The sequence below is a fragment of the Lytechinus pictus genome, chromosome 3 (assembly GCF_037042905.1).
Source record: "Lytechinus pictus isolate F3 Inbred chromosome 3, Lp3.0, whole genome shotgun sequence".
NCBI lineage: Eukaryota > Metazoa > Echinodermata > Echinoidea > Temnopleuroida > Toxopneustidae > Lytechinus > Lytechinus pictus.
Window position 1 is genome coordinate 73701282 of NC_087247.1, and position 15699 is coordinate 73716980.

Below are 15699 nucleotides of genomic sequence, written 5' to 3' on the forward strand. Positions count from 1 at the left end.
TTAGGGTCAATGAACTTTGGTCAAGTTGGGGGTATTTGTTGAATTACCATCATAACTTTGAAAATTTATGGATCTAATTCATGAAACTTGGACATTAGGTTAATTAAGTACCACTGAATATCCTGTGCGAGTTTCAGGTCACATGACCATGGTCAATGGTCATTTAAGGTCAATGAACTTTGGCCGTGTTGGGGGTATTTGTTAAATTACCATCCTAACTCTGAAAGTTTACGGATCTAGTTCATAAAACTTGGACAAAAGAGTAATCAAGTATCACTGAACATCCTGTACGAGTTTCAGGTCACATGACCATGGTCAAAGGTCATTAAAGGTCAATGAACTTTGGCCGTGTTGGGGGTATTTGTTGAATTACCATCGTAACTCTGAAAGTTTATGGATCTAGTTCATAAAACTTGGGATATAAGAGTAATCAAGTATCACTGAACATCCCCTGTGAGTTTCAGGTCACAAAACCAAGGTCAAAGGTCAGTTAAGGTCAATAAACTTAGGCAATGTTGGGGTAATTGTTGAATTGCCATCATAACTTTGAAAGTTTATAGACAGAGTGAATGAAATGTGGACATGGGTGTAGTTGACAAGTCTTAAGTCACCGTTCAAATGTCATTTATGGTCAATGAACGTGGTATTATGTCATTATATGAATGGTGTTTTTGTGAATGATTATTTCATAGTAGTTTTCAAAGTTAGCACTGCTGCTATATTAAATCGCGTAATGCAGGCGAGACTGCCAGAGGCGTTCCACTTGTTTCTTTGCTTCCTTCTCCCTTCTTGACCTTTTCCTTTTTTTTTCCTTCCAATATTTTTCTTTTTTTTTATTCTCTCTTCACTTCATTCTTTTCATCCTTTCAATTTTTATTTTCTTCTTTCCTTCTCTTTTTTCTTATTCTTTCTCTCCTTTTTTGCTATTTCCTTCCTGTTTTCCCTTGTCCGTCCGTCCTTCCTTCTTTCTTTTCTTTCAAAAAATGAAGGAAATCTTTTTTCCTTCATTCTGTCTTTCATTCCTTTTTCTTCCCCCCTTTTATATTTCTTTCCATTCTTTCTTTCACCCATAAATTCATTTTCCCTTCCTTTCATGTTCTTATCTTTCCCTTTTTCTTTATTCAAAGAATGAAGGAAACCTTTTTTTCTTTCCTGTTCTTATCTTTCCCTTTTTCTTTATTCAAAGAATGAAGGAAACCTTTTTTTCTTTCCTTTATTCTTTCTTTTTTCTCCATTCATCTCTTGTTTTTGTTTTTTTTCTCTCCTTCAATCTTTCCTTCACCCATTCTTTCACCTTCCCTTTATCTTTCTTTCTTTCTTCCTTCCTTTAAAAAAAAATTACAAAGTACAATAGTTTATACGTCTAAAGAGAGGAAAGGGGCAATGGTATACAAAACCATATAACTCTTTTGCAGCGGTAAAACATTATTTTCAAGGATTTTTTTCGGGCAAGTGAAATGTATTTTCGGGCAAGTATTTTCCAACTATTTAGAAATTCACTTGCCCGACTGGGCAAGTGCTTCTAAAAAGTTATGTAGCACCCTGGTTAGAGTATGTGCATTTACACAAGTTCAAAAGTCAAGCAGACTGCTCAACCTTGGTCAGAATACATGTAATAAAAGACACATTGTGTCTTCAGATAAGCATACAATGTAGCTCTTAATGTGTGTTTATGCTTCAATTGCTTTTGAGCATCGTTTCTGAACACTGATTGCAAACGTGGTTCTAGCGGTGCTGTTTATGCTTTATTTTTCAGTGGTGAAATCGCGATCTGCAGCTGGCTTTGCATCATAATTTTAGTTGAGCAGGAAAGTGAGGTCAAATTGGGCGTGCCCTTTTTCGAAAGTTTTTCTTCCGAGTGTTGTTATGATGGACTATTTTTTTAACTTCGAACAATTTCCGATCTTTTAGTAATTGCATGGAGCTACTTGACATAGCCATAGAATTTTTCACCATAGTGAGGATAGTAGTAAGACAAGATAAAGTATATAAAGTATACATAAGAAAATAATAAGACATGTTTTTGTTCTATACTACTGGGGATTCTAGCTCAGTGATGTCTCCTCATCATAACTCATGATCCAGTTTTTTTTAGTCCCTCAACATTCATCGTGATAACAAATTAGAGGAATAGTAATGAGTACACATGCAAATGTACATTAGGTCATTATTACAACCAGGGAGTTGAGAGATAATTCTGTGAACCATGGGACTGTATTTGTCCGCGCATTTTCATCTCACCAGAAGCATGTACCAAATGACGTCATTAAAACACGTTTACGATCATGGTCCTGTTTATCCTTCCCTATGAACCCTGATTCTGGTCAAACGATGTTTTGAAACGCACCTTTTTGTAATTTGATTAGCGTTCTGAAACGTCGTTTAAATGGAAACAAGCATGGACACAACCGTGTTTTGGACCAATGTGGTACACGTATGAAAGCACTGATTCTGGCCTGAAAAGTGGAAGCATGAACACGCACTAAGAGTTGAATGTACACTGTAGTGTGACAATCAGAACAACCTCAGTAGGTATGGTGTAGCTTGTTATTCCCTTCCTCCCATAGTTTCTTCATTTTTGTCTCGCCTGCATAGCAGAGCGAGACTATAGGCGCCGCTTTTCCGACGGCGACGGCATCGTCAACATTGAAATCTTAACCAAGGTTAATTTGAAATATCATCATAACTTTGAAAGTGTATGGACCTAGGTCATGAAACTTAAACCTAAGAGTAATAGTCTATCACTGAAGATCCTACCCGAGTTTCAGGTCACATGATTAAGGTCAAAGGTCACTTTAGGGTAAAAAAACTTTGGCCATGTTGGGGTTATTTGAGGAATTGTCAGCATAACTTTAAAAGTTTATGGATCTAGTTCATGAAACTGGGACATAAGAGCAACCACGTATCCCTGAATATCATGTGCGAGTTTCAGGTCAAATGACCATGGACAAAAGTCACTTAGATTCAACCATGGACCTATTACAAATGGACATTCAACGAGAGCATTTTATGGCCACCACCTGTTTTCAGCTGTCAAAACTGCTGTCACACAGTTCACTTTCTCTTTGCGCTTTTTGTACGACGAGCGCCCGGGGCGGTTGTTTACTCAATCCCTTCTCGGACATTGACAGTCACCGCCCGATCTCTGGCCCTCTTTCAACCAGATGCGGTCATGTAAGCTCGATTGCTGCGATCAGGGAAAGTCCCTGCATTACCTATAATGCAATGCGCAATTTATTACCGGTTTTTAACACATTATTTCACTCTGTCAATACTGTGCAATTGTCGTCTGATCATCAGAAAAAAATCCTATTAAATTTCGCCAATCCTCTGGAATTTTATGCCCAAATGAAAATCAACTTCTGACCGAAGGTAAGCGCTACTATCGACATCAATACTGTCCGAAAAAGATGCATTTTTAACGTTGTCCGAAAAAGATGCATTTTTAACGTTGTCATAAAAAGATGCATTTTTAACGTTTTTCTGCACATTTCTCCGTCGAATTTTAACTGCTTTTTTGCTGTAGATATACTGATCTGCATGGTGATATCAATGCACTTTGTGTGCGGTTGTTTGCGATGTACGTAAAAAATATGTTTATGCACGCCTGTTTTCTTGTTTCTGCAATCATTTTCATAGCGCTAATGTTCGCTGCTGTGTGTTGCTTTTGATAAAGTGAACGAACAACATCGCAATGGGTGGGAGCAGCGTACAATTGATTTCCGCTGTCCATCAGTGACAGCATGTTTTACGACCGGCTTGATGGGCGTCAGCTGCCAGCGCTCTGTTTATAAAAGGATTAGCGGTGACGGTCTTCGGCCGAAAGGAGGGGATTCGTTGAATGTCCATTTGTAATAGGTCCATGGTTCAACGAACTTTGGCCATGTTGGGGGTATTTGAGGAATTGTAATCATAACTTTAAAATTTTATGGATCTAGTCCATGAAACTTGGACATAAGAGCAATCAAGTATCCTTAAACATCCTGTGCAAGTTTCAGGTCACATGACCAATGACAAAGGTCACTTAGGTTCAACGAACTTTGGCCATGTTGGGGGTATTTGAGGAATTGTCATCATAACTTTGAAATTTTATGGATCTAGTCCATGAAACTTGGACATAAGAGCAATCAAGTATCCTTGAACATCCTGTGCAAGTTTCAGGTCACATGACCAAGGTCAATTCAATTCAATTAAAAAATGGTCTTTATTGATAATCAAACATGTTAACAATCATACATGAAAAAACAGCAAAAGCTGGAAATATCATGTTTACAAGTTGGTGTTGGCACATTATTAAATACATAGTAAAAACCACAGTAAAATACATTAAAAAGGCTATACATTCAAAAGTTAATACAATTTAAATAAAGCATAAAAGGCAATGAATGAATGAATGAATGAATACAATATGATAATGGCAGACTTGAAGGAGAGGAGACTGACACTTATTTAAATGACAAAAATAATTGTATGGTGGGGTGGGGATGACCATTTTGCATTGCCTTTCCTAGTCGACACACTCATCTTTTGTTGAGTATGTCAACCAAAAAAGGCAATGGACTGTTTTTAAATCTTGTTGTTCTTATTGGAAATTGTTGATAGTTGTTTGTACGACGAAGAGATATGTTTGTATGTATTTTCCGAGGTAGCCATGTCTTACACAAAGGATGAGTTGAAAGTGATTTTGCAAACTTTTTACACAGTGTCAGTCTTCTCTCCTCAAGTGTTGGTAAATTACATACCTGACATGCATTTGTGTATGTGATGTAATTATGTCCTAAGATAATTTTACATACTCTCCGTTGTATTCGTTCAATAGTATTATTTTGTTTTGCTGTAAGACTGCTATGGAAAACTGGAGCACAATATTCTAAAATTGGTCGTATATAACCCATATATATTGTCACCAAATCCTTCAAAGGTAAATTGAACTTTTTCAGTTTCCTTAACATATATAATTTTCTATTGCACCTTTTAACCAAGTCATTGACATGTAAATTCCATTTCAAATCAGATTGTATAATAACTCCAAGAATTTTGATACTTTCTACATTACATAAGGCAGAGTTATTAATGGCAAGAACCTCAGGAGTGATCGGGTTTTTCATGAAAGTAATATGTAAGGTAAAGCACTTTGAGGGATTGAGTGACATATTATTTGATTGCGACCAGTATTGCACTGAATTAAGTACTGATTGTAATTGCGAAGTGTCAGTTGATTTACGACATTGTACTAAAGACAAATCATCAACATATTTAAAATAGTGTATAGGAATATTTTCACATAAATCATTTACCATAATTAAAAAAAGTATTTGGCCAAGTCGTGTCCCTTGGGGCACACCGGCATGATTAACTTTGAGGTCATTCTAAGGTCATTTAGGGTCAACAAACTTTGGTAATGTTGGGGGTATTTGTGGAATTGTCATCATAATTTTAAAAGTTTATGGATCTAGTTCATGAAACTGGGACATAAGAGCAACCACGTATCCCTGAATTAGTACTAACTAGTTAACTAGTACTTGTCTGATCTATCTTGTTTTTTGTTTGTATAGTATCTGCCATATGTATCAAATTCCTTTTGTTTTGGTATGTACATCATATTCCTTTAGAGCAGGTAACCTGGGCTTAGTGTCCTGATTTTTTTACCTTCAATGAAAGATTTAAAAAAATACATCCCTCATAGCTTGCTGCATCATGCTTCTACACGGCACAGGAAAAGTAGCTTGGAAATCTGAGAGTTGGAGTCAGAAGAGTCAGTGGGGGTGTTGTCTAGTGGTTATGACTCTCGTCTTTCAATGTGAGGGATGTGGGTTTGATTCCCAGCCATGGTTTGTGTTCCTTCTGCAAGAAATTTACCCACAAAGTGCTGCACTCAATTCTGGTGAGGTGAATGGGTACCCGATAGGAAGAAATTTATTGAATGCTTGAGCGCCTATATGGTAGCACAGCTAAAGCGCTTTGTATCATCAGGTGATAAGTGCTTTGTATCATCAGGTGATAAGTGCTTTGTAAATCCAGCTATTGTTATTATGTTGCTTCGGGTCTTTAATTTTCTTTTATGTATTTTATGTTTCAGTTTTCATTGTCTTTATCTTTTGCTCTTTCCATTTCACAAAACAATTAGAAGTACAAAAGATTGTTATATCTCAAATTTGCTCTTTTCAGGTCTGAGATAGATATGTTGAATTTGATATATTGTTCCCTTTATCTTTTTCCTGTTCATATTTTAGGACTTGGTGGCACATGTGTTAATGTTGGTTGCATTCCCAAGAAATTAATGCATCAAGCAGCTATTCTAGGTAAGTCATAACTTCAACTTCAGCTATGTTTTTGTGTGTTCAAAATACATGAAACAAGTGTTTCTACAATATGATGCAGTTGAATTTGATGAAAAGGCATGTCTTAGTCTTGATCTAAAAAAAAAAAAAAATCAGAATTTGAAAATGAATTTGAGTACCGTAAGTAACGGTCTATTAACCGCACCTTTTTCTCGGCGGGATAGAAGCAAAAGTCGGGGGTGCGGTTTATCCACGGTGACGGGTCTGAGTCAGCCCATCGTAACCCCTCCCGAACATGTAAGACGTCTGCCTGTTCACAACACATCGAGTGGCCGGGCGTAGCCGCCCAGGGCAATGTCGTTTAGAGGGGTATGAGCCGCGGGTAATGAGAAGCGATTATTATGATCATATCAAATATTGTCCATAACAAACGCACCCACCTTCATGACACTAATTTAGACTTTATTCTCGGTTCAAAGCAACGAAGTTCCCTGGCTAAGTTCAAAGAGACGCCAAGCATTCTCGGTAATATTTTGTCACAGCTGAGCGAGCGCGAGAGTTGAGCTGAGTGAGCTGAGCTAGCTTGCGTTGTATTGTGGTTATAGTGCGACTTAAGCTGGCACTATTCATTTTAACCCTCGATCCCCTCCAAAGTCCCGTTTCGCGCCAGCTTATTTTTTCTTTCCCGTTTGCTTTTCATAAGATACCATGTACACCACGTACGAGAGAGACGGCACGAAGCCGTAAAAACAACTGTAAAAAATACAAATTTCTTTGTTTCTTGAACCTTCCTGTAATCCCATATCCAAAATTCAAGCTAAGACATTGAATGCTAGACAAATTTTGAAAGTGATTGTGAGTTTGTGATGCAAGAAATGTGAATGTTTCTTCCTCCTGCGCCGGGAAAGACACAGATCATTATTTGATAAGATGTACTGGTACCGTATCGTAGTTTGCAATGTACTAGAACGGCAGTGCTGCGTGTGTGTGTGTACACTGTGACTGTGAGGTGAGTGAGTGTGTAAGTGGCCAATATTGTTGGAACCTTTCTTTCTTGCTAACATTTGTAGATGAATTGATCAAGAACAGCAGATTTCCGCATACCGGTAATCTCTTTGGATACTTTGAAATCTTTAACTTAGTTTTTTTTTTTTCGTACCTCAAATATAATGTGAGAAGGATTTTTTTTTTTGTAGTCCAAAGTTGGGGGTGCAGTTTATAGTCCGTTACTTATAATATTTGTATTTGTACGGTAATTACTTTGTATTATTTGTAAAAGTATGGGCTTTTTGATAAAAAAAAAAACTTTCTGATTAATGATCAATTCATTGTTTGTTTTCGAAGTTTGACCAGTATTTCGACTTTTTATAGTCTTTGATATCTCTTTTACTCTTTTATTTTAGGTGAATCATTACAAGATTCAAGACATTATGGCTGGGAGACTCCTGAAAGTGGTTGGTATTAACATCTTAATATATGCTTCATGGTAGTGTTAATTTTCCTTTTTATAGTTGATATCAATAAAAAAACTTTATTATTTTAAAGTCACCTAGTATTCTTGATATCATTCACTTTTGATGACCTGACACTGACACATAGAAGGGGGGGGGGGGTATATGAATAAGGCAACCCTGTCGTTGGTAATTAGGTAAATGTTTGACAATTATAACATCATTATGGAAATTAAAGACTTCTTAAAATACCACAACTATTTTCTTTTATTGTTATGTCTTTCTGCTTCCATATTTTCTCTTGTATTTGGTTTTCTCAAGTTATTGGTTTTTTTATCTGTCTTCCTATTGTGCATATCCTATTTTTACCCCTAACTATGTTGCCCAGTTCAAAGTCCATGTACTATAGAGCTTGTAGTATTCCTTAATCTTCTACTAATCACTGAATTGGAATGGCTAAATTTAATGTGATTCATTTATAAGATGGATTTGAATGCTGGATCTCGACATTCTCTAATAATGATAAAAATATATTTCACTTTTAGAAAGTGCTTAATATATCAGAATGTCTCCAAGCACTTTACAGACACCCCTGTCATCGGATCCTGACATGCCTCTATGCAACGTATTTGGATTTTTTGCTTTATTAGAAATGTCACTTTGCTAAATGATGAATTTATGTTTTTCCCCATTTCTCATGACAATGATAGTCCAACACAGCTGGAGTCAATTACGTGATGCTGTCCAAGCCCATGTAGGATCTCTTAATTGGGGATACAAAGTAGCACTCAGGGAAAAAGATGTTACTTACATCAATGGTTATACAGCGTTTGTAGATGCACATACTATCAAGGTAAGTGCAGCTTGGGTTATAAGCTACTGAAATCCTTTCATCTCATTGGCTTAAACCAATTTGGTTTCAAGAAACACTACCCAGGATGTTCATATAGTTTATTTCCACATTCGTACATAAAAGATGTCAAAGACATTGCAGTAGAAAATCACAAAATATCAGAATACAAAGTATTTAGTACAAATATACCAAATATTTAGATTAAAAATGAACCCCCAAATCATTACAAAAGACAATACAGAAAAAAAATACATATATATATATATATATATATATATATATATATAATGTGGGGGAGCAACAAAGGTCAAAGACCTATGAAGGCTGCTCCTAGAGCCATTTGGTATGAAAAATATCAGATCAATCACAAATGTGTACATAAACATAGACCCCCCCCCCTCCCCGTCACAAAGAGAACTAATTGTTAGCAAATATAGTACAAGAAAGGGCAGATGATTCCATTTTTTCTATCAGCTGGCTTATGTGTATTAAACATTAACAGGATTGATAGATTGATGGACTCGAAGATTGATTGTAATTAAAGGGAACCCTTGATAGGTTGCTAAGCATCATATACCAGTTATGAAAGTAACTATTTAACTGGGATATACAATGTTTTCTTTCTCTTTTTTTTGGTTGATATTTTTAGTTTCAATTTTCTTTTCTATGTCATACTCTCATCAGCTTTGTTATTTTGTCTTATTCTGTTCTATCACTCTAACTTCTATTGCTTACAACTGATTGTATGAAACTACTTTGTGGAATGAAAAATAGAAGCAAAATGAAATAAAAGCAAATAGTGATTTATAACCCTGACAGATGGAAGTATGTACTCTACACATAAAGAGCCTCTTTTATTTGGACTGTAAGATGAACCATACTGGTTTGATACTGTCAAAACTAATACTAGCTACCATACTAAAACATTTCCCTTTCATCAAATGAAATGTACTTTAAAAGAATTTCAGTACCACATATTTTTTCTTATGTATTTTTTATTTTTTACTTTCTCATGTATTACTTTGTTTTTTTTACTGTGTTTTTTTTAATTGTTTTTTAACATCGAAATTGTCAGAGATTTTATTCTTACCATAATTAAGATGAAATTAACTGAATTTATCCAGTCAAATAGAAATAATGATACATTTATGAATTTTAACTAAAAACACAATTTGTATCGACCTAATACTCGAATGCACGTTTTTTGGGTTACACTTCGTAATTCCGAAGGTTCGTAATTCCGAAACACGTAAATTGCCTATACCTCGATGTTCGTTAATCTGAAAACGTAAAAGTGTTCGTTAATCCGAGCATTTGTGGCGTTATTCCGAAGGTTCGATAATCCGAAAACGAAATAAGGTTCGATGTTCCGAAGGTTCGTTAATCCGAAAACGAAATAAGGTTTGTTGTTCCGAAGGTTCGTTAATCCAAAAACAAAATAAGGTTCGTTGTCCCGAAGGTTCTTTAGTCCGAAAACGAAAGAAGGTTCGTTAATCATTTCGTTTTTGGACTAACGAACCTTCGGAATTACGAACCTCATTTCGTTTTCGGATTAACGAACCTTCGGAATTAAGAACCTCATTTCGTTTTCGGACTAACGAACCTTCGGAATTACGAACCTCATTTCGTTTTCGGACTAACGAACCTTCGGAATTACGAACCTTCGGAAATACGAACCTTTGGAATAACGAACCTTCGGAATAACGAAGCTTCGGAATTACGAATGTATGCGTTTTTTTAAAAGCAATTTTGGGTCTGACATACATTTACAAAATGTTGCTGAAGTTTGGTCTCAACGGTGCGCAAGACTTGAAAGTAAAAAGTCTGCGAGCGGCGTGGGGAAAAATTTCGGGCTATGGATCTATAAAAAAAATGTCAGGGGAGGGGTCAGGCCCCATCCCCAGTCTTACTAAGGTTAAACCAATTATTCTTTTATAACCTGTATCATATTAAAGCTTAGATTTTATAAAGCTTCATCTAAAAATCATTTGGGTTCAAACAGAAATAAAGTGTAAAAACAACAACGTTTGTCGGGTGAAAATTTTATCCTGGCTTATGGGATTGGCAGATATGATCTTATCCCATAATTTGAACACAAAATATTTGCACAGCTTTATTATTGAACTTTGCATACTGTACCTGAACAAGCTTTTATAGCCCACTTGCTGCTTAATAACAAAGCAGTAAGACATATTTACTTGTTTTTATTTTGATTTGTAGACTGTGAATAAGAAAGGTAAGGAACAGATTTATACAGCTGAGAGGTTCTTGATAGCAACAGGAATGAGACCACGCTATCCTGACATTCCAGGCTCCATAGAATACACCATAACAAGGTTAGTAACATTCCTTTGTCTCATTGCACACTTCTATTATAAATTCTCTTCTTGAAAGTTTGTTGGTACATTAATTTTCATGTTTTTTTTTTGTTTTTTTTGGGGGGATGGGATGTATGTTTAATAATCGTCTAACAAATTTGTTATTTAACCAGACGTCTACAGTTACGGCCCTCAGCAAGTTTTTGTCTTGCCTGCATAGCAGAGCGAGACGATAGGCGCCGCTTTTCCGACAGCGGCGTCGTCGTCAACATTGAAATCTTAACCAAGGTTAAGTCTTTGAAATGCCATCATAACTTAGAAAGTATTTGGACCTAGTTCATGAAACTTGGACTAAGGGTGATAGTGTATCACTGAAGATCCTGCCTGAGTTTAAGGTCACATGACCAAGGTCAAAGGTCACTTAGTGTCAACAAACTTTGACCATGTTGGGGGTATTTGTGGAATTGTCATAACTTTGAAATTTTATGGATCTAGTTCATGAAACTTGGACATAAGAGCAATTAAGTATCCCTGAACATCCTGTGCGAGTTTCAGGTCACATGACCAAGGTCAAAGGTCATTTAGGGTCAACGAACTTTGATATCTTGGGGGGGGGGGGGTATTTGTGGAATTGTCATTATAACTTGAAAAGTTTATAGATCTAGTTCATGAAACTTGGACATAAGAGTAACCATGTATCCCTGAATATCCTGTGTGTGTTTCAGGTCACATGACCAAGATCAAAGGTCATTCAAGGTCAATGAACTTTGGCCGTGTTGGGGGTATTTGTTGAATTGGAATCAGAGCTCTAAAATTTTATGGATCTACAGGTGTAGTTCATGAAACATAGATATAAGGGTAAGCAAGTATGAATGATTATTTTGCACACGTCTTAGGTCACATGATCATATTCAAAGGTCATGTTGGGTCAATGGACATTGTATTTTATTATCATATTCATGAGTGTTTTCTTTTGTTATCAATTATTCAATAGCTATTTTCAAAGTCAGCACTGCTGCTATATTGAATCGCGTAATGCAAGCGAGACAGCCAGAGACGTTCCACTTGTTTTTTTTCTTCATTAGAAAAATGCCATTTTATTGCATGACTATAGGTATCACTATTTCCCATAGACTCATGTGTTAAAGTGGCACTCGACTGGCTCATTTAAAAAATAAATTGGCATTTAAGAAGACTACACCTGACAGGATCAAATTCATCACTTGAGAGAGTAAAATGGCCCTAATTCTTCCGCCAGTAAAAAAATAGTTCCAAAGTAGTGATATATCTCTCCAAATTGGAAAAAGTAAGTTCAGTAGGTACCCTCCCTAGAATCAGTGTTAGATTGTCAATCATATTCATTCATTTTTGTCAATCAGCAATATCAAATTTAAAAATTGAGCTATGGGTTGGCTCGAATGAATATCTTTGGCCTGCCAGTTGTAGTTAGGCCCGTGTGACCTTTATTATATGGCAGGTGAAGGTTTCTGTACACTCACTTTATCACAAAGAAATGCATGAAATATACATATGTGTTATGTAATGACCAAACTCCTATATGTCTAGTGCCCTATGGATTTACACACATCCTACCTGCCTATATGTAGCTCAACAATGGATGCAATGTAGGGCCCAACATCCTATAATGCAAAATTGTAGGTATGCATAGTGTGCATATCTGGATGCAAGAACTGCCCACAATATAAATACCAGATTTACATGAGTTAAATGAGATAATAATAAAAAGAAATGAGAATTAACATACAAGCATATTATACATTCACATCTTCCTATGACAAGGTGTGTAAGAGAGAGAGAGAGAGAGGAAGAGAGGGGGATTAGATGGCTTGTATTCTAAAGGGATGGGGGCTAGTCTGGCTAGAAGTAAGTAAAAGTTAGAACAAGATAGCAGTAGCACTCATTATTAGCCACTCCCTCTTGAATCCACCACTCTTCAGTCAAATTCTAAAGTTCTCTCTTCTCCATCCCTTTCCCATGAGCCATTTTCACAATTGCAATTGATCAAGGCCTATCTAACGTTTAGTGTATCCTGTAATGGGTGCTATACACGAATACAGCAGCGCTCGTTGGTATACGAAAACACACAAAAACATGCAACGGAGAGACTAACGTTAGCCTACACAGCCTAGCCTAGGTATACAAACACATAGGTACTAATCACAATTCGTTACCTGGTATACCCCCTATACAGCCTTGCATATAGCCATTAAGTCAGTTTTTGGACCTCTTGATGATTGACACATGTATACTAGTGCAAATAATTTGCTACTGAAGAGTTTGGGCAGGTATTTCATCCACTAGGGAATTCCCCTTGTAGGCTATATTCAAGGTTATTATAGGTATCACAGGCCTAATTCATTTCCCATAGACTCGTGTGTTAAAGTGGCTCTTAAAAAAAATTCATAAAAAATAAGGAGGGTTGAATGTTTACTACCAGTGGACAGGATATATGTCTGACATTCCATATCAGACCAGAAAAGGGTACCTCGACTGGCTCATTTAAAAAATAAATTGGCATTTAAGAAGACTACACCTGACAGGATCAAATTAATCACTTGAGAGAGTAAAATGGCCCTAATTCTTCCGCCAGTAAAAAAAATAGTTCCAAAGTAGTGATATATCTTTCCAATTTGGAAAAAGTAAGTTCAGTAGGTACCCTCCCTAGAATCAGTGTTAGATTGTCAATCATATTCATTCATTTTTGTCAATCAGCAATATCAAATTTAAAAATTGAGCTATGGGTTGGCTCGAATGAATATCTTTGGCCTGCCAGTTGTAGTTAGGCCCGTGTGACCAAGTATAGGCTGTATGAAGTGAATGATGATATAATTTCATCATAAGATGTAAAGTGCCAATCGTTTTGCCTGCATTTTATGAAACGTGGTCATAAGGGTATTAAAGTATCACTGATCATCTTGCATGAGTTTCAGGTCACATGACCAGGGTCAAAGGTCATTTAGGGTCAATGAACTTTGACCATGTTTTGAGTATCAACATTGAAATCTTAACTCAAGTCTAAGTTTTTGAAATGTCATAATTTAGCATATCTGAAGCTATTGCTAAGTTTTGAATGTGTGCTTTGCTATGGTATCTTACATACAGTGATGACCTCTTCTCATTACCATACAACCCTGGTAAGACGGTATGTGTAGGAGCTTCCTATGTATCCTTAGAGTGTGCTGGATTCCTAGCTGGTATGGGTAATGATGTCACTGTCATGGTTAGATCTATTCTACTTCGTGGCTTTGATCAGGACATGGCTGAAAAAATTGGCAGCTATATGGAGAAGCACCATGTCAACTTTATCAGGAAAGCAGTACCTACAAAGGTTAGTGTATCAAAAGGTCCAACATCAGTTAGGTTTTCAATTCAGATAATTTCAGTCAGATGATTTTAAATAGGTTGCAAACTTCCTATGGACTATAACAAAGAGCATTTTCAAATTAGGTTTAACTCACTGCTAAGAGGGTGATACTTGCTCCTGGGACATATGCTCCTGGGACAATTGCTCTGAAATGATTTTATCTTAGATGTAGGTTTAAGGTTGCAATATGGTTTTATGTTTGATTTTGGGCTAGTGTTAGGGAAGGGTACAGTGTTAAAGAAGAGATGATGATAGTCATTCGAATGTTGTTTGAAATTTATAGCAGAGCAATCGTTGCCAGAGAAAATGTCATGGAACTGCTTAAATAGCTTTGTTTTCGAATGAGGAACTGGATCAGTGACCAAAGATGCTGAAAGTCCTTTAACCCTTAAAGAGCCGGGTTATTTGGACCCATCTCACAGCCGAGGGGGGAGGCGGATTCCGCCCCCCTGAGATCTCGGCCGTCGATCGCACATGCGCCGCTAAAGTTTGCACAGTGGTAGTGTGCAATAAAATCTACAAGGCTGTATGAATAATTTTTCTGAAAAAATAAGATTTTTTTTAATGAATTAATTATGCTAATTTATGCATGAAATAAAACATTTGCTCTAATTAACTTATCATGGCCCCAAAATTGCTAATTTTTTATTCACAGACTCTTTGTAGGATTCGGATCAAATGTACATCAAAAAAATTTGGTATCGCAAATTTTTTCTCATGTACTTTATTGTTTTTAGTTCATCCGGCCCGAAGGGCCAGATGAGCTTATGCTGTGGCGTCCGGCGTCTGTCGTCCGTCCACAATTTCAAAATGCTTCTTCGCCATTTCAAGTCCGATTTCAATTCTGTTTGCTTTATATGATAGCACTAGGTGGGGGATTCAAAACTTCTACACAGAATTTTGAAACTCATTAAATATGCTAATTTATGCGCATTTTTCAAAATTCACAAAAAACGCTTCTTCATTTATTGACCGATTTTGAATTTTTTGCTTCCATCTGGAAGAACTTCATGAGGTTCACCAAACTTCTGCTTAGAATATTGAAATTTTCAGCAGAAAATTATTTATACCAATTTATGCAAGATGTATTCATAAATCACAGAAAATTCCACTTCTTTATTTTTGTTCCATCTGAGAGCTACATGAGGTTCACCAAGGTTCTACAGAGTTTAGAAATTTGACTAGAAAATTATTTATGCTTAATTTATATGAAATTTATTCATAGATCACAAAAAATGCTTCTATGTCATTTCTTCACAGGCCTGATATTCTCCTGATATTCTCCCGATATTTATCGGGTTCCCGATATTTTTTCACCAACATAGGTGTTCTCTGAGATCGATGTAAATCCGGTATAAAAGTAAGGGGGGTTAGGGTGTCTATTTTCAATGCCTTATTCGCAAAAATTGCT

At 36.4% G+C, this 15699-nt stretch overlaps 1 protein-coding gene across 1 annotated transcript in view; it reads left to right on the forward strand.

Moving 5' to 3' along the window:
- Positions 1 to 15699, forward strand: part of LOC129255336 (thioredoxin reductase 1, cytoplasmic-like) — a 52877-nt gene that overhangs the window by 12148 nt on the left and 25030 nt on the right. Inside the window, exons 4-8 of the mRNA XM_054893702.2 lie at positions 6234 to 6302; positions 7685 to 7735; positions 8443 to 8585; positions 10806 to 10921; positions 14027 to 14252. Coding sequence (XP_054749677.2) covers positions 6234 to 6302; positions 7685 to 7735; positions 8443 to 8585; positions 10806 to 10921; positions 14027 to 14252 — 605 coding nt within the window. The remainder of the gene's footprint in view (positions 1 to 6233; positions 6303 to 7684; positions 7736 to 8442; positions 8586 to 10805; positions 10922 to 14026; positions 14253 to 15699) is intronic.